Source organism: Mesocricetus auratus, unplaced genomic scaffold (genome assembly GCF_017639785.1).
Source record: "Mesocricetus auratus isolate SY011 unplaced genomic scaffold, BCM_Maur_2.0 Super-Scaffold_15014, whole genome shotgun sequence".
NCBI classification, from domain to species: Eukaryota; Metazoa; Chordata; class Mammalia; order Rodentia; family Cricetidae; genus Mesocricetus; species Mesocricetus auratus.
This window is the reverse complement of record NW_024429186.1, coordinates 32530099-32556776: the sequence shown is the minus strand read 5'-3', so window position 1 is coordinate 32556776 and position 26678 is coordinate 32530099. Positions and strand designations below refer to the sequence as shown.

General features: G+C 51.2%; 1 protein-coding gene across 1 annotated transcript; it reads left to right on the top strand.

The window, feature by feature from the left end:
- On the top strand, positions 1-24924 carry Vsx2 (visual system homeobox 2). Its single transcript, XM_013125484.2, has 5 exons — positions 1-370; positions 1621-1705; positions 6075-6198; positions 22695-22875; positions 23608-24924. Exons 1-5 carry the CDS (start codon positions 1-3, stop codon positions 23988-23990), a joined length of 1143 nt encoding a protein of 380 aa, XP_012980938.1. The 3' UTR covers positions 23991-24924.
- Positions 24925-26678: the final 1754 nt, after the last annotated feature.

Genomic DNA, 26678 nt, shown 5'->3' with positions numbered 1-26678 from the left:
ATGACGGGAAAAGCGGGGGAAACGCTGAGCAAGCCCAAATCCGAGGCAGTGGCCAAGAGTACCTCGGGGGGCGCCCCGGCCAGGTGCACAGGGTTCGGCATCCAGGAGATCCTAGGCTTGAACAAGGAGCCTGCCAGCTCCCACCCACGGGCTGCCCTCGACGGCCTGGCCCCCGGGCACTTGCTGGCTGCGCGCTCGGTGCTCAGCCCGGCAGGAGTGGGCGGCATGGGGCTGCTGGGACCCGGGGGGCTTCCCGGCTTCTACGCGCAGCCCACCTTCCTGGAAGTGCTGTCCGATCCGCAGAGCGTCCACTTGCAACCACTAGGCAGAGCGTCGGGGCCGCTGGACACCAGCCAGACGGCCAGCTCGGGTAGGTGAGGGCGAGGCTGCTCGCCTGCCACACACTTCTTGGAGAGCCGCAGCCTGGAGCCGTCGGCTCTCGCCTGCGAACCGCGATCTCCCTCGGGAGGAAAAGTTCGTGCAGGCCTAGGAACCTCAGCCCAGGGTTTTCAGAGGGTTTTCAGGTTCAGCTTGTCCGACCCCCTGCTCAGTTCTTGTGGGTTAGTACCTGGCCCTGCCCGATCGCATCTCTGGGTTGGGGCCCCACTGGATGCAGGGCTCGGGGTGGCTGAGTCCTTGTCGCATCATCTCCCAGGGAGCTAACTGGAGGGTTCCAGCTCTGCTGCTCACCATGTCCCGGGCCTTGGGCAGGACCTGCGCTCCTGAAGCCTGATGCTGCTCCGAGCGCTAGCGGGACAGGAAAGAGGGGCCGGCCCTGGCTCTTGCCCCAGTGTCCAAAGTTGTCTCCTTTTCCTCCCCTCTTCTCCTTCCCAAACCCCTGTTTCGCTCAGCTGAGGTCCGATTTCCTCCCCCTACGAACTGGGAAAATAAAGCCACCACGGCATCTAAAGGGCATCTATCCATCAGATCCAACCTGAGCGTCACCCTGTATCGGATCCCGATTTTTCTCTGGATCAGGGACCCTGGATGAGTTCCCTTTCGCCCGCCCTTCCAGGGCCACTTTGCTGGCGGTGTGTTCTAGCTCACCGGCTCGCAGTAATTTCCCAGATTTTTCGTGCCATTGTTCACTATGTATTAAATATAGAAGGACAATGAAAAGTGATTCATCGCAGGCTCTCCGCACTCGAACAGAAAAACGTTTTGTGGGCGCCACGAAAAAGACAGCGAACCCGCAGTCCCCAGACCTTCCCAGAGCCCCAGCTCTCCACCAACAAGTCTCCGTTCCTCAGGTCAACTTTTCGACCTGGGACTTGGACTTGGCTTTGCCGCAGGGCAGAGCTCAGGGCTGAGAGCATACTAACCCGGGTCCCTGAAACCTCATTCTGCCTCATTCTCCCTCGTCCCTGCCTGCCCGCGCGCCTGGGCCTTGGCCTTTCTTGCAACGAAATTTGTTCAAAAGCTCGGGTTTCAGAAGCAGACCCGGGGAGGGCCAGCCTGGGCTTAGGGACGGGGACGGTCGCCCAGGCCCGGGAGGGCTTGGTGGAGACCACAGGCCCGCTCAGCTCGCCCAGGCTGCAGAAGGTGGGGTCCTCACCGTTTTCTGCCGCTCTGCGGAGCTCACTCCCCATTCCGCCTCCTGCCTCTCCGCCCGCTTTTCAGATTCCGAAGACGTCTCCTCCAGTGACCGAAAATTGTCCAAATCGACTTTAAACCAGACCAAGAAACGCAAGAAGCGGCGACACAGGTAAGGGCCTCACAGTTCTTTCCTGTTCCCATCCCCAGCTTCCTTCTCCCGGGTCGGGTCACCCAGATTTTGTTCTCTGCGGATCGCAGATGTGAGGGCCCCCGGCTGCAGCGGGGCAAAGACACCTGCGTGGTTTGCTGGAGCCTGCCCCCGAGGCCCTGGCACCCGGTGAGGGTGACTGAGTGTCAGCCGGAGCAGCCGCACCATTTCGGGTTTCTCCTTGTGCTGGGGAAAGGAAAGAGCAACTGGGGCCAGACCTGAGCTGCACAAACCGGGGCCCAGAGTCACAGACCCAGTGGAGAGCAGATAGATCCCACCTCCCGCGGGAGTCAGATCCGTGCAACCTCGGCCCTGGGGGCCCCGTTCCTCATACACTGCCCGTGCCTTGTCAACTCTCCAGTTTTCTGTTGCTATCGCCCCCCCCTCCCAACTCCAGTGACAGCTGGACCTTTGCTTTCGGCCTCTGCTCGTTTGTGCTACTGAGTCGGTCGCTACCTTCCGTGAGCCTCAATTTCCTAGTCTGGAAGATGGGGAAGACAGTGGGCTGTCTGGTTCCACCTGCGGAGACCCGAGTTGGGCGGCCTGCATTGGTGTACTGACTGAGGAGAGTTGGTCAGCTCCAGGGGACCCATGCATTCTTCTGGCCTCCTGGGGCACCATGTACACATACTAATAACCAGACACATACACATATTTTAATGTGAAAATGTCTTTAAATAGACGTTGCATGTCCAACGTTAAAATTCAATGGGTCTGTCTTAAGAAGTATGCGCCCTTCGTCCTGGCCAGGGGTGGGGTGGGGGGGTCAGACTCTCTTGTCAACACCAATTCATTCCTAGCGGAAATCTTAGGAGGATTTTTTAAAGCAAAGGGAGGTGAGGGTCAAGAAACCTGAGTTTCTGGGAGTGCTGGTCCCAGCTGCTGCCCCTGCGCCCCGAGAAGGCCAGTTTCTTCACTTTTCTCTGTCCTAACCCAAGTGGGGAAGCCACGGGGACAGCGGCTCTCTGGCTTGTGGTCTCATCTCTGAGTCTGTGCATCGTGTCTCTCCCCGCCCCCACCCCGGGCTTCTCTTCGTCCTGAATTTCCCTAGCCTCCCCCCACCCGCAAGGGTCATTACTGACTCTCTTTCCTGACCCTTTAAGGGAAAGCGCACTTCAGCTTGGGTCTCTCGAAGGGGTGGGGGACCTCACTTCATTACCTGCAGGCAGCTGCTGGCTTTAGTTCAGTTCGTTTTATTCTTTTTTTAATTTATGTTTGTTAGTGGTACGTGTGCGTGTGATGGGGGGGTGAGGGAATTCACGTGAGCCACGGAAGCATACCTGGTGGTCTGAAAACAACTTTATAGAGTTGTTTCTCTCTTCCTTTTGTGGGTTCCAGGGAACCTACTCAGGTCTCTAAGGCACATGCCTTTGCCTTAATGTTGAGCCATCTGGCCAGCCCAGTTTATTTTAAACGTGAATTTTTTTATTAGTCCAGTCACTGATCTTTTTTTTAATCATCCAACAAATATTAATTAAAGCATTACCTGTGCATCTGTGTCCTCCTGGGACATGGTCAATGCAGTGGGAGGACTCTATCCCTGTCCTGGGGGTGGCATGGAGCTCCCTGGAAAAAGCACTCCCCAAGCTCTGGGAGCTCTGGAAATGCTGGGAAGGACCGCTTACTTCGCTGTCCACGTGGGACCGAGTAAGGCTGCCTTAGCTCTAAGTGTACCCAAACCCCTCATTTCCACCCGTTCTGAAAGAGAAACATTTTGGGTTTTGGTGGATTGGGAGTTGGGTAGGACAGCTCACTGATGTCAGCCAACTAGTTACCCTGGGCTTCTGTCTATTTCTGGTTCTTGAGGGTAGCAGACAATTGGAAAGAAGAATGGCTACAGATACGGGGGAGGGGGGTCTATGGAAAACAAAATACGTGTGCCCGAGCTTCGGTCACATGAGGATTTTGAAGAAGAGCCCCTGGAATCCTGTGATGAGAGATGGGCTTCAGGAAACAAATCAGTTTCAGCAGGACTTGAGGGTAGGCGGGGGAGGGGGTAGACGGGGGGGGGGGTTTGCAGGGCAGGGTCCAGGAGGGGGAGGGAGCGTAGATAGGGGTGCAGGGCAGGGTCGAGCCACAGACCCGGCTCCAGAATTTTGTTCTTGGGAAAACTGCAGATCCTCTTGCAAGAGATCCTGGACTCTGCCTCAGCTAGGAGCAGAGTTTGGGGCCACTGGGTGGGGGAAGGGACCCTCCTGAAGAGTATGTAGTCATCAATAGGAAGACCAGCTCGGAGGTAGGAATGGGGGAGGTGGGGGAATTTAGTTTGCTTCTCTCTCTTTCTTTCTTCCCTCCTTCTGTCTGTTTTCCTTCTTAGTTTTAGTTTGTGTCTTTCTTCCTGCAATGTGGTCCTGACTGACCTGAACTATGTTGATCAAGATGGCCTTGAACTTGCTCTGTTCCTCCTACCCAATTCTCCAGCACTAGTAGCACAGAGCAGTTCCCACCACACCTGAATTTTGTTTCTTGGACGAGACTCTCCCAAGTGCAGAAAGGCCCTTCATCACTCTAAATGCTCGAAATCAGCTCCCTTTGGGCTTTGGCCAGGCCACACCAGTTGTGTTCCTAAGTTTTCCTAGTTTTAAAGGGGACTTGCATATTTTGATTGATTTTATTTTGATGATCTGTTCAAGGGATCTCCAGCAAATAAACAGACAGAAATAGAGAGCGGCAGATTTTCAAAACCCCTAAGAATGAACCTTTTTCTTTCTTTTTGTTTTGTTTTGAGATAGGGTCTCACTGTGTAGTCCTGGCTAGCCTGGTGTACACCAGACTGGCCTCTAATTCACAGAAATCGGCCTGTTTCTGCCTCTGCACCAGGATAAAGGCATCACTACCACACCCAGCCTATGAATTAACTTTTCATGTATGTAAGAATCCCACATATTGCCATCAAGAGAATAGACAAAATAATTTAAAAGCAAACTAGTCATTTTCTATAAAGAACACAACCTTCCTCGCTCATACACTCTTTGTAATATCCCTGGGGATATTGAGGTCCATATTAACTCAAGAAATGGGGACTATGTGTGCACTTTTTCTATGCTCTGGGGAGGGGGCGCACAGCGGGGAGATACTCTACAAAGAAACCTGTACTGGCCTCAGGGTCCAAATCTCAGAGGCTCAAGAAGGGACATGCCACTTTTTACAAGTTCTGTTTGTAGAAACTGAACCTGTTTTGTTGATGAGGGTGTAAGATAAGGGACAGGTAAATGCAGTGATGTAAAATCCATGGAGAGAGTTTGCATCTATAAGTGAGTGGTTCCTAGTTTGCTCTAGAAGGGGGATTAGGAACCCCTTAACATTGGAGGCTTGTTATGGGGGAGAGAATGCAGCTTTTGTCAGCTTGTCGTTGTTGGGTTTGTTTGGTTTTGGGTTTTTTTTTTTTTTTAAGACAGCGTCTCTCTACATAGGCTGTCCTGAAACTTACTATGTAGACCAGGCTGGCCTTGAACTCACAGATAGCCTCCTGCCTCTGTCTCCTGAGTGCTGGGATTAAAGGTTTATCATCTCTTTAAATGAGTCAGTGGGAATCATTCTGGGGGTAGGAGAGGGGATCAGTACATCCTTGCATTTTCATGTGAGAAACTGAATCTGCATGGTGGGTCTGGGTGGTACAAAGGGCAGGTGCGGAGGATGGAGGGATGGGGGTCAGAGGGCGTGTGACTCCATTCTCACTGGACAAACACTGAAAGGGAATCTTTACATTTGCCTAGTGGGAGGAGCTCTGGATGCAGGCAGGTCCTGTGAGCCAAGGCTTTTATGTATTCGATGAGACCTCCTTTGGCTTGTCAGGGAGGAAGACTGACTTTCGGTCTTATAGAATTTTCTTCTTAACACACTTCACCCCACAGCAGTGTTTCTGGAAAGATTCTGAGTGAGATGTCACTGAAACTAAAGTAATGCCCACCACCAGGATAATGTGACACCTCTACCTCGGATAGAGGCTAGAGGGTCAACATGTGTGAATGTGTGTTCATGGTGTGTGTGTGTGTGTGTGTGTGAGAGAGAGAGAGAGAGAGAGAGAGAGAGAGAGAGAGAGAGAGAGAGAGAGAGAGAAAAGGAGGAGGGGGAGGGAAGGAGGGAGAGAGGGAGAGACAGGGAGGGAGAGGGAAAGAGAGAGAGGGAGAGAGAGAGAAGGGGAGGGGGAGGGAAGGAGGGAGAGATGGAGAGGGAGGGAGAGAAGGAGGAGAGGGGGGAGGGAGAGGGAAAGAGAGAGAGAGAGAGAGGTATCAGTTGTGACCAAGGCACAGGAGAGAGATATCCTGCCTTCTCCAAGGTGGGCTCCTCCAAGTTTCCAGGGTTCTGAGTTCCGATCTTGCTCCCTTAGGACAATCTTTACCTCCTACCAACTAGAGGAGCTGGAGAAGGCATTCAATGAAGCCCACTACCCTGATGTCTACGCCCGGGAGATGCTGGCCATGAAAACGGAGCTGCCAGAAGACAGGATACAGGTAACAGCTGCCAGCCCCTCCAGACACCTGGAGTCATCTCTATCCCCAGGGGCAGCAGCCCTCCTCTAACCACATCTGCCCTTCCCTGGGGGCAGAGTCTTTCGCCAATGACCCTGTCCTCAGTAAAAAGAGTTTATTTAAGTTGATTAAACTGACAGGCATTCGCTGAATACCTACCATGTATAGGTGGACAAGAAACTTGGTAGATATGTCCTGTCTGCTCTTGTGAGTAGCAGACTTCCTGTGCTGAGGATATAGCTACGTGGGGGCGTACTTTTCCTAGCGTGAGTGAGGTCTCGGGTTCTATTCCCAGCCACTGCAAAACCCGAATCAAAGTGCAGATGGTAGGCTTCCTGAGAGTAGGTTGCAAGGGCCGTGAGAAGGCCTGGAAATAAGAGATAGAGTTGACGGGGGCGGGGCATCCTGAGCGAGTCTGTCATAGCACGTGACTGTTTTAAGGCCAGAGGTAGGACCAGGTGGCCGCGGGTGGCTGAGAAGGGAAGCCGGCTTTTGCGGCTACCCTGGTCTGCTGCTCCTCTCTCCTCCCCATGAAGAAGCTTTGCTCTTCTCTTCCCATCCCTGGTCACGGCACCTTGCATCCGGCCGCAGCTCTGCGCGCCCCTCGTGACCAGGCAGCTGCGGTCCCTGCCCACAGCTCCTGCTCAATGCTTCTTCCTGGACTGGCCCAGAATATGGCTGGGGACACATGCCCTCTAGTGGAACTCACCAAGCCCCTCCTCCTCTCCTGGGTCCTGTGGTAGGAATGGGGGGGGGGCTCCCAGCCACATCTTCCCAGGATACAGGAACATCATGAGGCAGAGAATTGAGTGGGAAGGGTGGAGTATTTCCAGAAGAGCCGATTCCAGGCAGATTTTAACCTTAAATGAAAGCTGCCCCAGGAAGGCCTGGAGGGGGATTCCTGCTGCTACAGAACTGGGGGCAGCCAGTGTTGGCCTTTAATCCCAGCAGAGGCCGGCAGATCTCTGTGAGTTCAGGGCCAGCCAGGTCCATAGAGTTCCAAAACAGGCTCCAAAGCTACCGAGAAACTCCATCTCGAAAAACAAAAACGAGAGAGAGAGAGAGAGAGAGAGAGGGAGAGGGAGAGGGACAGGGACAGGGACAGGGACAGGGACAGGGACAGGGACAGGGAGAGGGAGGGAGAGGGGGGGAAGGGGAGAGGGAGAGAGAACTGGTGGGGGTGGGTGTTGAGGGGAGGTCAGGTCCTGACTTCTGCAGGCCCAGCATCTTCCTCCTCTCTGTCTCCACTGGAGGTTCTTTCTGTCACCAGGTGTTTGGTGGAGGAGAGCATCCCAGGCCTTCTAAAGAAGGAAGCAGAGGTTACGGGTTGGTCAGACGAGAGAACCAAAGACTGGAAATGAGGCCAGAAGCTGTTTTCCCAAAAGAGATTTCCTTTCACTAGAAGTCAATTCAGAATTTCATCTCAAGGCTTTAGACATTGACACTAACAATAAGCTCAATTATCCATAAGCAGCTTATGTTTATCTATGGAGACCTGGGGCTGCGTTCCAGAGGGGGTGACTTGGGTGTTGACTCTGAATTGTTTGTGAGTGCACACATGGGCATGGGGGGGTGTGCTCTGTAAGCCAAGGCCTGGTTTGTCTAGTCATCTCCTTCTGACCTTCATTAGCATCAAGTTGGCTTTCACAAGCAGCTTTGAGGCCATTGCTGACAGGCCCACGTTTACACAGCTCATTAGTAAGAAGAGCCTCTGTCTGGCTAGTACGCTGTCTACTCTCTGATTGGCTGTGGCACGGTCGGCAGGGTTGCTGGAAGCCGGAACCTCCCTGTAACTGCACTGCCAATGCTCCCAACAGGCCCAAGGTTAGCTTCATTAAGTTACCTGGGGGTTGCCTATAGGGAGGGGTTGGGAGTCACCACAGCCATCACAGGGAGGGGTGGGAAGCAGAGAGCATTGCTCTGGGACTCTGACGCTGACTATTGGGTGGATACAGGAGAGTTGAGGCCGGTCTTGCCAATCTCCTGGGCACTCCACAGCTAAGTGCCGCCCCTGCAGGAGTTTATTGCCCCCCAGCAATCTAACTAAGTGACCTGGGGAAGGTCTTGGTAACAATTCCAGGTATTCCAGAGTGCCGAGGGTATGTGTAGGCAAAGCAAGGTGAAATAGGGCTGGTGACACGGATTCCAGGCCAGACTCGGTGGGTTCACAGCCGGGCATCTCCCCAGAGCCTCCTGTACTCATTGGATTGGAGCGGACAGACCCTGGCCCTGGTGCAGATGCAGCAGGCTGCATGTGGACAGAGCAGAGCAGTGAGGGACATGTGTCCCTGGTCACTCAGAATCGGCTCGGTTCTCATTAAACTCGGTGACAAGCCGCAGGGTAGACCAATAGCCTCCGTTAGAGCTAGGGAAATGAAGGTTGACAGCTTCCTATGCACAATAGCTAGTAAGTGGAGGGTGTAAGACTGGAACATGGGTCTCAAAGCCCACCCTCTTGCCTTGGGCTTCTTGGGTTTGAAGATGCTGAACCCAAATCTGGAAGAACAAAGGTGATCTGAGGTCAGGAGAGGGGCCTGGGCATGCTGATGGGTGCAGCTAATGTATCTGGAGATGGGCAGCTACCAGCTTAGTGCTCCCTTGCCTGCTCCAACACAGGGTCAGCTGTGTGTGTGTGTGTGTGTGTGTGTAAGAGACAGAGAGTCTTTAGAGCCGGGAGCTGACAAGCAGAATGGACCAATGGTTGTTTTGGGTTTGGTTTTTGTGGTGGTGGGTGGGGAAGAGCTCACGTCCTCTTGCCCAGCACCCGACCCCTGAGCTAAGGGATCAGGATCAGCTCTCTCGGGATCACCTGCCCCCCCCCAAGGCTCTAAGTGGCCATTGATGTGATGGGAGTGCGGGCCAACCAGAGTTTAGCAATCCTAAGTAGACAGTTGGGAAGTTTAGCCCTTGCTCCTCCAAGCCAAGTAAACTTGTGGTAAAGCTGAGGTCTCCTGCCCAGTCTAATGACAACCCTAGGCATACCTGCTTCCATCTTTGTCCACTGCCAGCAAGTCACAGGCTGAGCCCCATGTGACTCATTTGTAAGAATAACATTTTCCCCAGTTCTTACCTTGCTGATGGGATTGGATCTGGGGCCTTCACTAAATACTCACCATGCCCTAGGTATTCAGTACCGCGCATGTCTGTGGCATTTCATCCTTCATACCCATTTTCTGGATGAAGAAACTGAGGGGCTGGAAGGTAAAAATTGGTAAGAGGCTAGGATTCAGAGCCCAGTTGAACTGCTACCCCATGAGATGAAATGACGCTATCTATACAAGTGAAGTTAGGGCGAACGGCAGTGACTGTGGACCAGGGCGCACTGGGTAGCTCTGGTCTGGGAATGCAGGGATGAGGTTCACGTGGGGAAAGAAAAGATTCTAAAGCCACCACTTAGACTTGACCTCATGGTCCTCTTCATGTGTCACATTTAGAATGTACGTTCTGGAAGCCTCTTCAAGATGTCGGTCCTGGGGAATAGGAAATGGAGCTCCAGACTAATCTTATTTTCTCTGAGGTCACATGTTGCTAGGATTGGAAGAGAGGGCTGTATACACAGCTTTTGGGGTTTGGGTTTTCGTTTTGGCGCTAGGAATGGAACCCAGGGCTGTGCCCGTGTTTGGCAAGCGCCCTGCCGTGAGTGTCACATGTCCCTGCTCCTGTGAGTTTCTATGTTTTTAACTGTGTGCACAGTGTCTGCAGAGGCCAAAAGAGGGTGCTGGATCCCCTGGAGCTGGAATTATGAGCCACTATGTGGGTTCTGGGAAGTAAACCCAGGTCCTCTGCAAAGCAGCCAGTGTTCTTAGTCACTGAGCCAACTCTTAACCCCCTTGGCTCTCTTTTAAAATATATAACTTTTTTTTTTTTTTGGTTTTTCGAGGCAGGGTTTCTCTGTAGCTTCGGAGGCTGTCCTGGAACTCACTTTGTAGACCAGGCTGGCCTCGAACTCACAGAGATCCGCCTGCCTCTGCCTCCCGAGTGCTGGGATTAAAGGCGTGCACCACCAATGCCAGGCTAAAATATATAACTTTTTTCTTCCTTAAAATTTGATTATTTTTGGGTTTTCGAGACAGGGTTTTTCTGTATTGTTTTGGAGCCTATCCTGGAACTCACTTTGTAGACCAGGCTGGCCTCGAACTCACAGAGATCCACCTGCCTCTGCCTCCCGAGTGCTGGGATTAAAGGTGTGCACCACCAATGCCAGGCAAAAATTGATTTTTGTTCTCAGTTTGTGTGGTGTTTGCGCGTGGCTTGTGGTATAGTTGCCTGTGGGCGTGCAATGCCTGCCCTCAGTTATGTTCAGAGACCAGAGGGGATGTCGGGTGTCCCACCCTATTGCTCCAAATGTCCTCCAGACAGGGTCTTCCCCTGAATTTGGATCTAGACTGGCAAGCAGTCAGCCTCAGCAATCCTTCTGCCTCAGCCTCCTAAGTGCTAGGGTTATAGGCAAGTGCCACTCAGGTCTGGCTTTATTTTCTTAATGGATTACTCGGCTATTGTTCTTAACAAAAGATTGTTCTCAACAAAAGAAACCCTTCTTGGAGAAGAGGAAACGTGCAAACTGGATGGATACAGCCCCACACTGCCCCTAGCAACCTATTGTGTGGGGGAATGATGAGTGTTCCACCTTGACTTTTAATTTTTTGTTTAATTTTTTTTTAATTTTTAGACCTATTCTTGCTATGTAGCCCAAGCTGGGCTGGAATTTGAAATCCTCTTGCCTCACTCCTGAGTGCTGGGGTGGATCTCTGTACCCAGTTACTACCCAAGACTTCTGACATACTCTTGACTGGAGACCGCTTTATAACAGGCATGGTGGCCCATGTGATCCCAGCATTTGGGAGGCTAAGCCAGGAGGACTAGAGTCCCACTATAACCTAGATTCCATGGTTAAGGCCAGCCTTGGAGACACAGTGAGAGTGTCCATCCCATCCACAAAGCTCCACTCCAGAAGTTCAAGGTAGCTGTCCTGGTGGGAAAGGGTTGTAGGACCCTGGCTTGCTGTGCTCATTGGTGTTTATTTTATGTATATAAATGCTTTGCCGTCATGTAGGCCTGTGTGTGCATGCCTGGTGACCTCATAGGTCATAGAGGGGGGCTTGGGTCCCCTGGAACTGGAGTTACAGATGGTTATGAGCCACCAAGTGCATACTGGGAATGGAACTCAAGTCTTCTATAACAACAACAGGGGCTGAAGAGATGGCTCAGTGGTTAAGAGCACTGGCTACTCTTCCAGAGGACCTGAGTTCAATTCCCAGCAACCACACGGTGGCTCACAACCATATCATGAGATATGGTGCTGTATATAATAAATAAATCTTTTTTAAAGACATTAAAAATAGAACAAGTGCTCTTAACTGCCAAGTCATGTTTCCATTTCCTTGTGCATTCGCATACAACTTTTTAGAATAACCTGTGGCACCATCCATCCAGATTTAACTGGTCTGGAGTAGAACCTTTGTCCAATTCGTTGCTTCTGTGAGTCTCAGGCTTAGGACAGGGCTGTAAGTGGGTTAACAGAAGTGGAAGCAGTGACAGAGGGGGGTGACGAAGAAGGAACTTGTCATGGTAGACAGATGCTGCTTGCAGAGTCCCAGAAATGTGTGCAGCGCTGCCCCCTAGTGGGCATCAAACACCATGACAAGCTTCATCTTGGAGCCTTAAACTGGATGGGATGGAAGAAGTCTGCTGAAATATGGTGTCAGAAGTGTTACGTGCACCGGGGAGACTGAGGCAGGAAAATTTCTGCAAGGTAAGATGGCTACCATGAGTTAGAGGCCATCCATGGCTACATGCCATATCTCAAAAAGCCAAAAAAACCACACACCTTAACTCCAGGACTCAGAGAGAGGCAGGTGGGTCTCTGGGAGTTCCAGGCCAGCCTGGGCTATATAGGGAGTTTCAGATCAGCCACAGCTATATACTGAGGCTATGTTTCAAAGAAAAGAAAAGAAGAGAGAAAGAAAGGAAAAGGGCTTTGTGACACATGCCTTTAACACCAGCTGTGAGTTCAAGGCCAGCCTGGTCTACAGAGTGAGTTCCAGGACAGCCAGGGCTGCACAAAGAAACCCTGTCTCAAAATAAATAAATTAACAAACGAACAAATAAAATAAAGGAGTTTAAGTCTGGGCTACCTGAGACCCTATCTCAAAACAAATGACCGCCCTACAACATGCATACACGCATCTGTGGGCACACTCTCGTGCACGCACAAGCACACACACACACACACATACAACACACTATGCTGTGGAATGTTAGATCACGTTAGCAATGATCCCAAGTTCACCAGCTCCCAATCAGAGAAGAGGCTGGGTGAATGTGACAGCCATAATGCCAGACACAAAGGCACACAGCAAGCCTGGAAGAGAGACACCTGGGTGTGGTGGTTCACGGCTACAAGGCAGGCACTTGGGAGGCTGAGGCCAGGAGACGAGAGTTTAGAGCCTTGGGTGGGAAATGCCGCTCAGTTGGCAGACCGCTTGCCTAATTTGCACAGGCCCAGGTTCAGCTGTGAGCACCACGTTAACCAGACCTGGAGGTTTGTGACTGGCTAGGGAGAGGCAGGCTGGTCAGATGTTCAAGGTCATTCTCAGCTACATTGTGAGTTTGAGGTCACCCAGGGATAATGTGAGACTGTTCTCAAGCAACAGCAGTGAAAATTAACCAGGGAGCCGGAGAGATGACTCAGCACTGGCTGCTCTTCCAGAGGACTCGGGTTCAGTTCCCAGAGCCCACACGGTGGCTCATGTCCGCCACTTACTTTAGTTTCAGGGGGTCCAACCTCCTCTTTTGGCATCTTCTGACCTTGAGGAACATACTGCATATACACATGCAGACACTCACAGGTACACACACACACACACACACACACACCAAACCTTAAATTAAAAAAACAAAGCAGAGCTGGGCGGTGGCGGCACACACCTTTGATCCCAGAACTAGGGAGGCAGAGGCAGGGGACTCTCTATGGGTTCAAGGTCAAACTAGTCTACAGAGCAAGTTCCAGGACAGCCAGGACTGTTACACAGAGAAAGCCTTGTCTTGAAAAAAAAAAAAGAAAGAAAAGAAAGGGAAAACAAAGCAGGATTGTTTGGAGCCAACCTGGGCTATATAGCAAAAACTTGTCTCAAAGAAAAGCAAACTTGCAGAGTGTGGTGCTCATGCCGGTAAAGGGAGCATTTGGTACGCAGAGACAGAAGGACCAGGGGTTCAAGGTTACCCTCAGCTGCCTGGGAAGTTCAAGGTCAACCTGAGCTACCAGAATCTTATAAAACAAAACAAACAGAAGGCAAAATCTGGGTAACAGAGTGACAGATATTCGAAGAGCATGTATCCTGCAAAATGTCACCTTCAGAGGGGTGATCCTGGAAGGAGCCCCATGGCATGTTGTCCTGTGGGGATACTAGGGCGGGTCTGCAGGGCGGGGCCGATGTGAGGGGGGCGGGAACAAGAGGAGTCAGTTATAGCTACAGCTACTGTCACTTACAAAGTGGGAGGGAGACCTGACCTGCTGGAGCTGCCTGGCTGGGATGCTTGCAGCAGAGTGTCATGTGGGCTATTCACCTGGGTGTCACAGGTGCCCTGTGCTAGCTGGAGAGACAACTCCACCAGCTGCTGACAGCTGGCTAGGGCCACCTGAATGCTGACAGCTTCAGGGCATCTCCTCTGAGGGGATATATACTTAGAAGTCCAGGCTCTTTCCCAAAGCCCCAAAGCATCCCAGTGCTTTGCTGGGGACTCCAAACTTGGTGGCCATTTGGGTCACTTTGGGACTTTTGCCAGGCACTCTGTAAGGCGGGACTCTGGTCCTCACCGGGACCAGATTTCCACAATAGAGGGGCTATGTTTTTTAGATAGTAGAACATCGGGAAACCCCAGCGATTCTTGGAGCTTCTCAGAACAGAGTCAAATAGAAGCGGGGGCTGTTATGAACTCTGCAGGGTAGGAGGCAGAAGGACCCCCTTTCTGGGACCCTAAAACTGGGGCTGGAAAGAGGCGTTGTCACATAGCACTAAGGTTCACAGAATCCATCACTTGTCAGGCTGGTTCCTCCTCGTTCTTGCTCCATGGCAGGCATTTCTCACAGGCTACTTTACTTAATTTCCCCCACAAGCTTGCCAGTAGGTGGCAACATAGGGCATTTGAGAAGCAGGAAGGGAGGCTGTGCATGTGCGTGACCTCAGCGGCAGCCACAGACAGAGCAGCAATCGCCAATGTAGACACATTGAGATGTAGGCTCATCTGAACCAGCTCTGGGCAGGCCAGGCTCTGCAGGTTTGCTGCCGTTTGAGCCTGGACTGGATTGGAAACGTAGAGTTTCAGCGCCATCTGTCTGGATCTTCAGATGCCACCAGGGAAACTGGAGGCTGTCTGTGTTAAAGCATGAAAGCCCAGCCTGGAGATGGCTCAGCAGCAAGGAGCCTTCGTTTTGGCAGGAAGGTCTAGGTTCAGTTCCAACACCCACGTCAGACGGCTCTCAACCTCCTGTAACTCCAGGTCCAGGGAATCCGATATCTGCTGGCCTCTATGGGTACTAGCATGTACATGGTACACATGCAGACAAGCAATCGTGTGTGCGTGCACACACGCACACGCACACACACTAAAAAAGAAAGGAAAGCCTCAGGCTTGGAATGTGGCTTGATGACGGAACACGTGCAAGGCCCGGCTCCATCCCGACATGGCAGGGAGATTATAGCCTGGATTAGTGAGTCCTCCCTTTTCTGCCTTCAGTCGCACTCACTGTCATCTGTAAGTCCAGCTTTGCTAAAGGTAGAGTGTAGGAGGTCAGAGGGACAGGTAACGGTATTGATTAACCTGCCCTTTAGGCAGTCTCCCATTGGTTTTATGTGTCTCCTTTGAAGTAATAATAGCTGGCAATTATTGAGCACCTTCTGTATGCAAGCACTGAACTTAGGCATTTTCACATATTTCATTTAATCTTCAAATAACCCTGAAATGCGTGTCCTTCGTTCGTTCGTTGTCCAGGGGGGTTAGTTCTAGCCTTTCTCCTCAGGAACACTCAAGTCCCTTGTATAAGGTGTCAGAGGTGGTGATGTAGTGCAATGGCAAAGCCCCAGCCTGGTATGTTAGTGGCTTCTATTATTACCATGGCAGAAAAGAAAGCATAGGATTTGTACATTGGCTGGGTGCTGGTGTCGCACGCCTTTAATCCCAGCACTCGGGAGGCAGAGGCAGGTGGATCTCTGTGAGTTCGAGGCAAGCCTGGTCTACAGAGTGAGTTCCAGGACAGCCTCCAAAACAATACAGAGAAACCCTGTCTTGAAGTATGTACATCCTCATGTATGCTTTAAATTATCTGCTAATTATAATATTTAATGGATGTAAATTCTATATAAATAGTTGCTACACTATGTAGTTTGGGGAAAGACAGCACACACACCCAAAGCATCTCTAGGACCGGGGTGATGGCTCAGTAGGTAAATGGTTGTTGTTCAAGCAAGTCTGAGTTCTGATCCCCACTACCGTGAGAAAAGCCTGGCGTGGGGCATGCACTGTGATCCTAGATTTGCGAGGTGGAGACAGAGTTGTATAGAGGTCTCTGGCCAGCCTGGCTAGCCAATCAGTGAGCCCCAGGTTCCGTGACAGAGCCTGCCTCAAAAAAGAAGGTGGAGCTGGGTGTTGGTGGCGCATGCCTTTAATCCCAGCACCTGGGAGGCAGAGGCAGGTGGATCTCTGTGACTTCGAGGCCGGGCTGGACCTACAGCCTCCAAAACAATACAGAGAAACCCTGTAAACTCGTAAAAACCAAAAAAAAAAAAAAAAAAAAAAAAAAAAGAAGGTGGAGAACAATCAAGGAAGGCAACTGACACCAACCTCTCCACCTCCACGTGTGTACATGAGTGCTTGCTAATGCACGCGCGCGCTCGCGCGCGCGTGCGCGCACACACACACACCGGTACATGTTTTTTCAAACAGATTTGTTCACAGTTGTTGAGCCCACTGACATGGACACAGAAGGTCAATTGCATTTTTTTTGTTTGAAAAACCTAAGAGAGTTGCTGGAGAGACGGCTCAGAGGTTAAGAGCACTGGCTGTTCTTCCTGAGGTCATGAGTACAATTCTCAGAAACCACACTGTGGCTCACAACCATCTGTAATGAGATCTGGTGCCCTCTTCTGGTGTGCAGGCATACATGCAGACAGAACACTGTATACATAATAAGTAAATGAATCTCTTTTTTAAAATATTTTATGTTTTTACCAGGGTACCAGATCTCATTCAAGGTGGTTGTGGGCCACCATGTGGTTGCTGGGAATTGAACTCAGGACCTCTGGAAGAACAGGCAGTGCTCTTAACCACTGAGCCATCTCTCCAGCCCATGAATCTTTAAAGAACAAAAAAGAAAGAAAGAAAAAGAAAACCTAAGATCACACAGCACCTTTCAGTTCTGACTGCTTTTGGCTGAGATCAAGCCTAGTGACTTTTTAGGGATTTAAGTTAATTGAATCTATGTGGGTGAGTTTTTGCCTCCATGTATAGCTGTGCACCTCATGTGGGCCTGGTGCCCAAAGAGTCCAGAAGAGAGTTCTAGATCTGAAGACACAGACAGTTAGGAACTGCCATGTGGGTGCTGGGAATGGAACCTGGGTCTCCTGGAAGAACAGGCAGAGCTCTTAACCTCTGAGCCATCTCTCCGGCCCTAGTGTAGTGAGGTTTTTGCTCATTACAAGTGTAGTGGCTTTCAAGCTCTACTCCATACACGCTGGTTGCTTCCATCAAGACAAGAGACAGGGAGCTATGAAAATGCCTGACTAATCCTTTATCTGCTTCCCTCCAAGGCAGTTATCATTTTGATGCCAGCTGCCCTAAAACAAAATTGTTTTGGCTGTCCAGGTTTCCTCCATAAATTGGAGCCACATCTGGTCTTCACAGAGAGTCAGGCATTCCAGGAACTCATAATTAAGGGTCCGGGTTCAAGCCACCAGCTGGCAGCATGTTCCCCTGGGAGAGTGTCCTGGGCAAAAGCTGATCTCCACTGTAGTGATTCATTTGCTAGAGGAGAAACAGGAAAGAGGGATCTGTTCATGAGCTCAGGATGGATCCGCAAGCCTGCACCCCCCCTCTAGGTCCTAAAATATTGTTCCCACCTGACAGCCCCACCCCGCCCCACCTCCAGCACTTCCTGGACCACCCAGGGGATACACCTTCTATGCAGGGCGGCCAGGAATGTTTTGTTATCTGCACAGTTCACAATGCCCTCTCCAGAATTCCTCAGTCCAAACTGTGCTGAAAAGAGAAAGGCCTTTAATGATGTTTAGCAACAAAACTCACTTGTGGCAAAAGCAGACTAGACCTTGTGCGGTTCACGAGTGTCTCTTAGTGTGGGTGTGAGTGTGTCTGGCTGCAGAAGCTGAGGCTGGTGGGTACAATTATGCGGCTCCAGGGGCAGGGTGGCATGAACACGTGGTCATGTATCCTTCCTTCCTTCTCGGTTTTTCCGACAAGGTCTCATTTGACCTACTGGCTTTAAATTTCCTGTGTAGTTGAGGCTGGCCTTGAACTTCTTATCCATATGCCTCTCTCTCCCAAGTGCTGGGATCACAGATCTGTGCCTCCGTGACTGGCTACATATATTTTCTTCAAAGATTTGTCTTCAATTCTGTGTGTGCCGGAGCCTGGTTAGGCCATAAAAGAGCAGTGGATCTCCTGCAGCTAGAGTGATGGGAGGGTGTGAGTTGTCTAATGTGGGTGCTGGGACCTGAACTCAGGTCCTCCGAAGGAGCAGCCATCTCTCCAATCCAGGCTACACATAACCTCTAAGATCCCAGATATCCTCTGGCTTCACCTGACCTCGATGGCTTCCAAAGCACTGCGCTCCTGCTGGACTGGCCGTCTCCTGATTATGCGTAATTTTGGTGGGTGGAATCTGTCCCTGGCTATTCTGCACTGTCTTGTATGAGGAGCTGAGGACATGGGAAGTCACTTATACTCAGGTTAGATTCTGCCTCTGTTGGGAGAAGGAAGTTTGGGACAAGTAGGTACTTTGTAGATGGGGACGTGAATAGATGGGAGACAGAACAAGACGAGTCCCAGACAGACCTCACACCCAGATACAGCAGACAGGCAGGCAGCCGTGCGGAGGACCTACACACAGAGTGAGACCAGGCAGGACCAGCAGATGGCTTATAACGCTGATGCACAGAGGACGGCCATCTAGTGGCCATCACTTTTTTTTTTTTTAAAGATTTATTTATTAGCCGGGCGGTGGTGGCACACGCCTTTAATCCCAGCACTCGGGAGGCAGAGGCAGGCGGATCTCTGTGAGTTCGAGACCAGCCTGGTCTCCCGAGTGAGTTCCAGGACAGAGTCCAAAACAATACAGAGAAACCTTGTCTCGAAAAACAAAAAACAAAAAACAAAAAGATTTATTTATTTATTATGCATATAGTGTTCTGGAAGAGGGCACCAGATCTCATTATAGAAGGTTGTGAGCCACCATGTGGTTGCTGGGAATTGAACTCAGGACCTCTGGAAGAGCAGCCAGTGCTCTTAAATTCTGAGCCATCTCTCCAGCCCCAGTGGACATCTCTTTCTATGAGCTCTTTCCCCCTGAGTTTCCCAAAGTGGTGGGGCACCAGGAGGAGCTCTTGTGTCTTTGCTCCCCGGATCTAAGCAGAAACTACAGATTCTAATAGGTGGGGGTGTGTCAAAAGTGCCACCACCCAAGAAGGATCCAGCAATGGCTTTCTAAAGTTTTTGGTCACTGCTAGGATGGGGAGCTTCTGAGGCTGTGATGTTTCCATTTTGATTTTATTTCCTTTATTTATTTGTTTGTTTTTGAGAGAGTCTCACTGTGTAGCCATGGCTGGCCTAGAACTCACTCTGTAGACCAGGCTGGCCTCAAACTCACAGAGCTCCACCTGCCTCTTTCTCCCCAGTGCTGAGATTAAAGCCCTTTCCTGTTTTTAAAGGCTCCTAGTTATTTGCAAAGAGGTCCCTAAACATGGCCATATGGGTTAACTTAAAGGTACTGTAAAAGATGAGGTCTTTCCCAACTGGGAATGTGCTTCCTACTGGCACACCTTACTTAATAAATAGCGTCAGGAGCGCCCCCTGCTGGGTACGGCCGGCTCTACTCTAGACTATACTGTTAAAGAATGATAAGCGCTTACTGCGCCACCTGGCGGCAATGGCGAGAAGCGCCAGTGAGCCCTCCTGCTGAGCCCGTATCCGAGCCTTGGCTCCCGGCTGCCCAGGCAGCAAAGGGTTAAGCTGTCAGCCGTTCGAAGTTAAACAGGTGTCAAAGGCGACCCATATATCTGCAGATTGAAATCAAATTCTTTGCCGTATAAAAAGATAAATTACCCAGGCGCTGCCGCGCGTCCCACTCATCACGCCAGCGCCAGACGGCAAGCAATTTTTTTTTTTAATGTGCTAACGACCTAATCAAGCAATCAAGTCGGAGAAGATTGCAGAGTGACCGGGGCAGCCATCTGCCGGCGAGCCCCGCATTCATTTCTGCGCCCCCGCACCGGGCGGGGGCCGGAGAGGGAGCTGCCGGGGGAGAAGTGGGGGGGGAATCCTAAACAAATTAACACCCAATTTTCCTCGTCTAATTAGTTAAATGAGAAGTGTTTGGGGTCCCCCGGGGAGGGGGAGCAGCTCACGGTGAGGCGATCACTGCCTCCCCAGCATTAATTAGTGCGGGTCAATGCTGCGGCTCCCAGGAGAGAAGCCGCTTTAATTTCCCGTGATATTTCAGTGCCTGAGGCCCATCGATTCAAACTGAAATTAACTTATTTTTCAATCAGCCTAGGGCTGCCCCTGGGGGTGACTCTTCTTTTGCCGCCTCCTGAAGAATAGAGCAGGAGCAATTTTTCATCAAAAGCTGATACCTTGGCCGCCCAGGGCGGGGGAGGGGCCCGCAGGGGAGGGCGGGGGCGCCAGAGGCGAGCGGATGGAAGGCGCCCAGGAAACTGCTTTTCTGTTCCTAGTTTCTTATCCTGGGTCAAGATGGGACCAGAAGTACCCGGGGCCCTCCAGCCCCCCCCCCAGTTTCCCCGAGAGAGCATTGAGGATGGATAAGTCTGGGTTCTCTCAGCAGCTGGCATCAGGAAGGCTGCTTGGGAGAGAGGGACACACCCTGAGCCCCTCAATAGAGCTGGGTGATTGAATTTCCTCCTGGAAGCTGCTGTGGGGTTGGGGACATAGCTCGGTGACAGAGTGCTTACCTAGCAAGGGGCAAGCCCTGAGTTCCATTCCCAGAGCTACAGATGATGGTGATGATGATGATGATGATGATGATGGAGGCTGCAGCTGCAGACGCCCCCAGGGACCCCAGTGTCATTCCTATTCAGCCAAATATTCCGTCTCTAGGATGTCGCCTACCAAACCCTCTGCTAGGTCCCTACTCTTCTCTTCCCTAGTGCTCTAGAGAATGTCACATTCCTTACCTGACCCAAGAATGTCGCCCATCTTTCCAAAATTCCATTCAAAGTTAGGCCTGAAACGGAGGGCAGCAAATCGTGTGAGAGGCTATGGTGACTCAGTTGGCAGTGGTCAGGGAAACATGGCAGGATCAGTATTCAAGAAGTCTGCAACCTGTTGCTAGACCCCCAGACCCCTGGATGGTGATATCTCAAGTGTACCCACTCTTCTGAGCTCCACAGACTCACACTCTTGTTCTCTTCCTGGACTCTGGCAGATAACAGGGCCAGGGAATTTGTTCTTTAAAAAAATAAAAATACCCAGCACTCGGGAGGCAGAGGCAGGTGGATCTCTGTGAGTTCGAGGCCGGGCTGGACCGACAGCCTCAAAAACAATACAGAGAAACCCTGTCTCCTAAAAACCAAAATAAATAAATAAATAAAAATAAAAATAGCTGGGTGGTGGTGGCACACGCCTTTAATCCCAGCACTTGGGAGACAGAGGCAGGTGGATTTCTGTGAGTTCCAGACCAGTCTTACAAGAGCTAGTTCCAGGACAGCCTCCAAAGCCACAGAAGAACTCTGTCTCAAAAAAACAAAAAAAAGAAATAATCTGCCAGAACTGATATACACAGAAACCATGCCTCAAAAAAAAATTCTTGCTGGGCAGTGGTGGCACATGCCTTTAATCCCAGCACTCTGGAGGCAGAGGCAGGAGGATCACTGTGAGTTTGAAGCCAGCCTGGTCTACAGAGTGAGTTCTAGGACAGCCTCCAAAACAATACAGAGAAATCCTGTCTCAAAAAACAACAACAAAAAAATTCTTATTTCATTTAATGTGTATGGGTATCTTGCCTGTGTGTATCTCCGTGAACTTCTTGTGTGCCTGGTACCCTCAAAGCCAGAAGAGGGTGTCAGACTACTGGAACTGGAGTTATGGAAGGTTGTGAACACATATGGGTTCTGGGAATCAAACTTGGGTCCTCTGGAAGAACAGCTAATGTTCCTAATCACTGAACTATCTCTCTAGTCCCTGGAATTTGTCCTTTTGCAAACCAGAGGGTCTGTTACAGGGATGGCCTGTGGGTTGGACAGCTATGAATGTGATTCAACACGAAATTATAAACTTAATTAAAACAGGATAAGGTGGGCTGGAGAGAGAGACTCAGAGGTTAAGAGCATTGGCTGCTCTTCCAGAGGTCCTGAGTTCAATTCCCAGCAACCACATGGTGGCTCACAATCATCTATAATGAGATCTGGTGCCCTCTTCTGGGCTGCAGACATACATGCAGGCAGAACACTGTATACATAATAAATGAATAAATCTAAGAATAAAAATCATGGCCGGGCGTTGGTGGCGCACGCCTTTAATCCCAGCACTCGGGAGGCAGAGGCAGGCGGATCTCTGTGAGTTTGAGGCCAGCCTGGTCTACAGAGCGAGTTCCAGGACAGCCTCCAAAGCCACAGAGAAACCCTGTCTCGAAAAACCAAAAAAAAAAAAAATCATCATGATAGGGTTTAGGCTTTGGGGGGGCATTGAGACAGGGTTTTTCTGTGTAGCCTTGGCTGTTCTGGAACTCATTCTGTAGACTAGGCTGGCCTTGAACTCACAGATCTTCCTGTCTCTGCCTCCTGAGTGCTGGGATTAAAGGAGTGTATCACCACCACCTCTCTGGCTTTTATATTTTATTAAATTTGATTGTGTGGTACTCAAGCCAGAGCTTCATAGATAATAACGGCCTGTTGCAATGTCAGGAGGCAGGACACACCAGTACACTGAAGGTGTGAACGTCTGCAAGACCCTCCGCACTTGGGTGGGCATCCTGGCTGCAAACGGAGGACCATACTAGATGCTGCCCACCTGCCGAGCCTTGACCAGAAGTGTCCTTAGCCTATCTCCCCAGAATGACTTTGATCTAAAACAACAAAAAGACCTGTCTCGTCTTGATGCCACCCTCCCTGAATCAGATACCTCGGGGACTCCATGGGTTAGAGGAACTGGGTTAAGAACCCCCTCTGAGGCAGACAGGGTACGGGCCTCGAGCTTCTCAGAGCACGGCTCTGACCATTTCTCTGCACTGCCAGGTGTGGTTCCAGAACCGCAGAGCCAAGTGGAGGAAGCGAGAGAAGTGCTGGGGCAGGAGCAGCGTCATGGCCGAGTACGGGCTCTACGGGGCCATGGTGCGGCACTCCATCCCCCTGCCTGAGTCCATTCTCAAGTCGGCCAAGGACGGCATCATGGACTCCTGTGCCCCGTGGCTACTGGGTAAGAGCCCATGCGGGCTCCCTGGGGGAGGGAGCAGAGTGCTGGGTAGGGAGCCCGGGCCACAGTGACCCAATGGCAGCTCTTCCTTTGCACCCACCTAGGGTGTCGAGACTCCCACTCTGGAGTCCCTGGCTTTGTTCCGTGAGGAGGATGTGACTTTGTATTCCTTTCTCCCTGACTGAAAATGGGCTTACAGTGAATGATACAGCCCCCTTTGTGTTAAGGGTACTTCCTATGCCCCCTTATAGTGAATATATATGTCCCCTTATAGTGAATATATATGTCCCCTTATAGTGAATATATATGTCCCCTTATGGTGAATATATATGTCCCCTTACAGTGAATGATAAGCTCCCTCTGTGTGGTAAGGGTACTTCCTATGTCCCCTTGGCCGCTTCTCTTGTTTTGCCCAAGAACTTCTTTGCCCCAACCCTTCCCATCTGCCATCTGCCATCATCTGTCATCCGGGCATCGGCTCATCTTGGGGTCCTGGAGTCCTTTGACAAAGGGGGAAGGGAGATGCCCTGCAGGGACGGTTGCTCAAGCCCAAGGATTTGGTGTAGAGAACTCTCCCGAAGGGCTGGTCCCCAGCCGGTGGCCTGAAATTCTAGCCCTACCTGCCACCCCATCGCCCCCGACCCCGGTCCAGCTGTGGGACTTGACTGTGGTGTGTGAAGAAAGGCTTTCTGCTCCTCCTTAATTCTGGCCTCTCTCTATCTTTGCCGTTTTCAGTTCAAGATGGCTTTCCCAGGCGCTTTTCTAAACCCGAATACCAACAATTCTTTTTAGGGATGCACAAAAAGTCGCTGGAGGCGGCAGCTGAGTCGGGAAGGAAGCCCGAGGTGGAACGGCAGAGCCTGCCCAAGCTCGACAAGATGGAGCAGGAGGAACGGGGCCCGGATGCCCAGGCAGCCATCTCCCAGGAGGAACTGAGGGAAAACAGCATTGCCGCCCTCCGAGCCAAAGCTCAGGAGCACAGCACCAAGGTTCTGGGGACTGTGTCGGGGCCGGACAGCCTGGCCAGGAACGCTGAGAAGCCGGAAGAGGAGGAAGCCATGGACGAAGACAGGCCCGCAGAGCAGCTCAGTCCGCCCCAGCTGGAGGACATGGCCTAACTCAAGAGGAGCTGGCTCTGGAGCCCCGGAACTCTGCTCCTCTCGGGCCTGTGGTGCAGGGAATTCTCTCCGAGGCAAGGCCAGGGCTGGCCTCTGTCTGTCTTTCCTACACCACAGGCTCTCTATTACCCCATCAACTCTAGGCACGGGCCAGTGCTGGCCATCGCGTTGGACCATGCTGACACAGTCTCCTCCTGTATCGCTCTCTTCCTCGTCCTAACAGCCTGCCTCTGGAGCCGTCTTGCCACCCTTGGTGACTCTGGTTGTCCCAGCCTACCCCTTGCTGTCTGCTCCCTAGTTTTCCCTCGCAGCCTCGTGGACTCCACCAGCCCATGCCTAAAGCCTGTTGCTGTGCGCCCACAGCCTGGCACAGCTGTGACTTGGTCCTGAGCACCCCGGAACTCAGGTCCCCTCCCGCTCCATCGATTCCTTTTAGCAGGCCTGGACCTTAGGTCCGGCTGTGTGAATATATTGCTCTACTGGTCCGTGTGTAACCTCTGCATATTCTGCCCTGATGACCAGATTCAAGACTAAACGGGCAAGTCTCAGACTGGGGTCCTCCCCCACCCTGTCTCATGCCATGCTGCGGACCATCCTCAGGCGCTTGCTCATAACCAGCCTGCCCTATAGGTTCCTCCACGGAGGTGGGCAACACCGATAAGCACCAATGCATAGACCCTGCATCCTGCGAGAGGGGGCACTTCTCCCCAACGCTGTGGCTCAAACCCTTACCCAGAGCTCTTGCGCCCCAGGGCCTGTGTTTCTGAAGCATTCTGACTCTTCTGCCTGTGACTTTGATCTGCTGTGTAAGGCTTCCTTCTGCTAGAGAGTCTTGTAACCCAGTGGTTCTCAGCCTTCCTAATGCTACAACCCTTTAATACAGTTCCTCATGCTGTGGTGACCCCCAATCATAAAACTATTTCGTTGCTACTTCCTAACTGTAATTTTGCTACTGTTATGAATTGTAATGTAAATATCTGACATGCAGAATATGTCTCATATGTGATCCCTGGGGGGGGGCGCGACCCACAGGTTGAGAACCCCTCTTGTAGCCTATTGGTTCACATGTGCCTGCTTTGGAGAAACACGGTACAGCTTGGAAGCCAAAGACTTGGCCTCACCCTGACCTAGGCATTCCTAAAAGGTCAAACCTAAAGCAAGCCTGGGCTATGCGTATGTATCACGGATATGTGACAAGGCAGGTTCAGGGGAAAATCCATAGGAAAACAAGGCAGGTGGCCAGTGAAAAACCCTACACTGAGCCGCAGGCACTCATGGCTTCCTGCTAGCCGTTTGGCCAGAAGCATGCCCATAGAGAAGGAGCCATGTTGGACTGAGGGTAAGTGGAGCTGTCCATACTGATGTCCTCTCTGCAGATGCCCCTCCCCCGTCTCTATATTGGTAACAGGTGCCCACAGCCTATGGAGGCCTCTGCTCCTGGATTCCCAGGCCAACCACAAGGCCCCCTTCACCCTGTGAAGTTAGGCACCCACCCACCTTTGCAGAGACTGCTTCACAAGAAAGGCCTGAGACAGTGAGTTGTGATTTTAAATCTCTTTTGACAGTTGGTTTCTGCTTCATTCCGTTCATAGAACTCTCCCTCTCCCAAGTTCTTGTCTTCTTCCAGCCTGAGATTTCAGACTCTAGCCCTGGCGTGTAAATAATGTACATAGCGTGAGAAGGAAGAAACTGGATGTTGAGGTGTTTGAAACACCGAACTGTCATAACTTTTAGGTTTTCCAAGCATAATTTCTGTGCTGTTTTCTGTAAACACACAAGCAAGAATAAAATTCGAGCGAAGACTGCTGGAAATGGACGGAGGGACTGTTTCTAGGTGGGGTCAGTTGCTTCCATGTGTTCATAGGTGGCATAAAAAGTAAATCCACAAAGACTTTTAGGCCAAAACTAGGTTTCCTCTTTCAAAATTATTCCCAACTCCAGCCAGGAATGGTGACACACGCCTTTAATCCCAACACTTGGGAGGCAGAGGCAGGTGGATCTCTGTGAGTTTCAGGACAGCCAGGGCTACATAAAGAGACCCTGTTTCAAAAAACAAAAGCAAAACAAATTACTCCAGACTTCAAGGAATAACTGGTTTGTCTCTCAGTGCTGAGCTCATACCACATTTGTGTGACATTTGTCAGTGTATTGTGGGACCATTTTCCATTGCAAGCCCAATTTACATCTCCTGAGTCATTACCTATATAAGCTCGACCCCACACAGAAAGGCGACATTATCTTTTTTCCCTCTGGTACTTCTTTCTACTCAAGGCTGTCTCTCTGGAGATGCCCACAGTTCACAGCCTTGCCTCATTTAGTACACCCCCGTGTGCTTGAGTGTCTCACCTTCAACCAACACAGCAGCACATAGGAAAGGTGCATGCATCAGACGATGGTAAGTCCCTGCCAAAGAGGAAGGGGGACCAGAGAGATGACTCAGCCATTGGAAGTGCTCTCTGCTCAATTCTAAGGACCAGAGTTCAGATGCCAACACCAGCATAACAAGCCAGGTGCCTTGCAAAATGCCTGTAACTCCAGCTCTGAGGGATTCTGGCCTCTTGCTCAAAGGTACAATCACTATGCACATACACAGACACACAGACACAGAGACACACACAACAGACAGACACACACAGACATACACATCATACAAACACACAGACACACAGACACAGAGACACACATAAC

Coding starts and splice junctions, on each gene's coding strand:
- Vsx2 (XM_013125484.2), top strand. CDS start 1: ATGACGGGAAAAGCGGGGGAAACGCTGAGCAAGCCCAAATCCGAGGCA. Junction 1,706..6,074: donor CGCAAGAAGCGGCGACACAG/GTAAGGGCCTCA, acceptor TTGCTCCCTTAG/GACAATCTTTACCTCCTACC. Junction 22,876..23,607: donor CTGTGCCCCGTGGCTACTGG/GTAAGAGCCCAT, acceptor TGCCGTTTTCAG/TTCAAGATGGCTTTCCCAGG.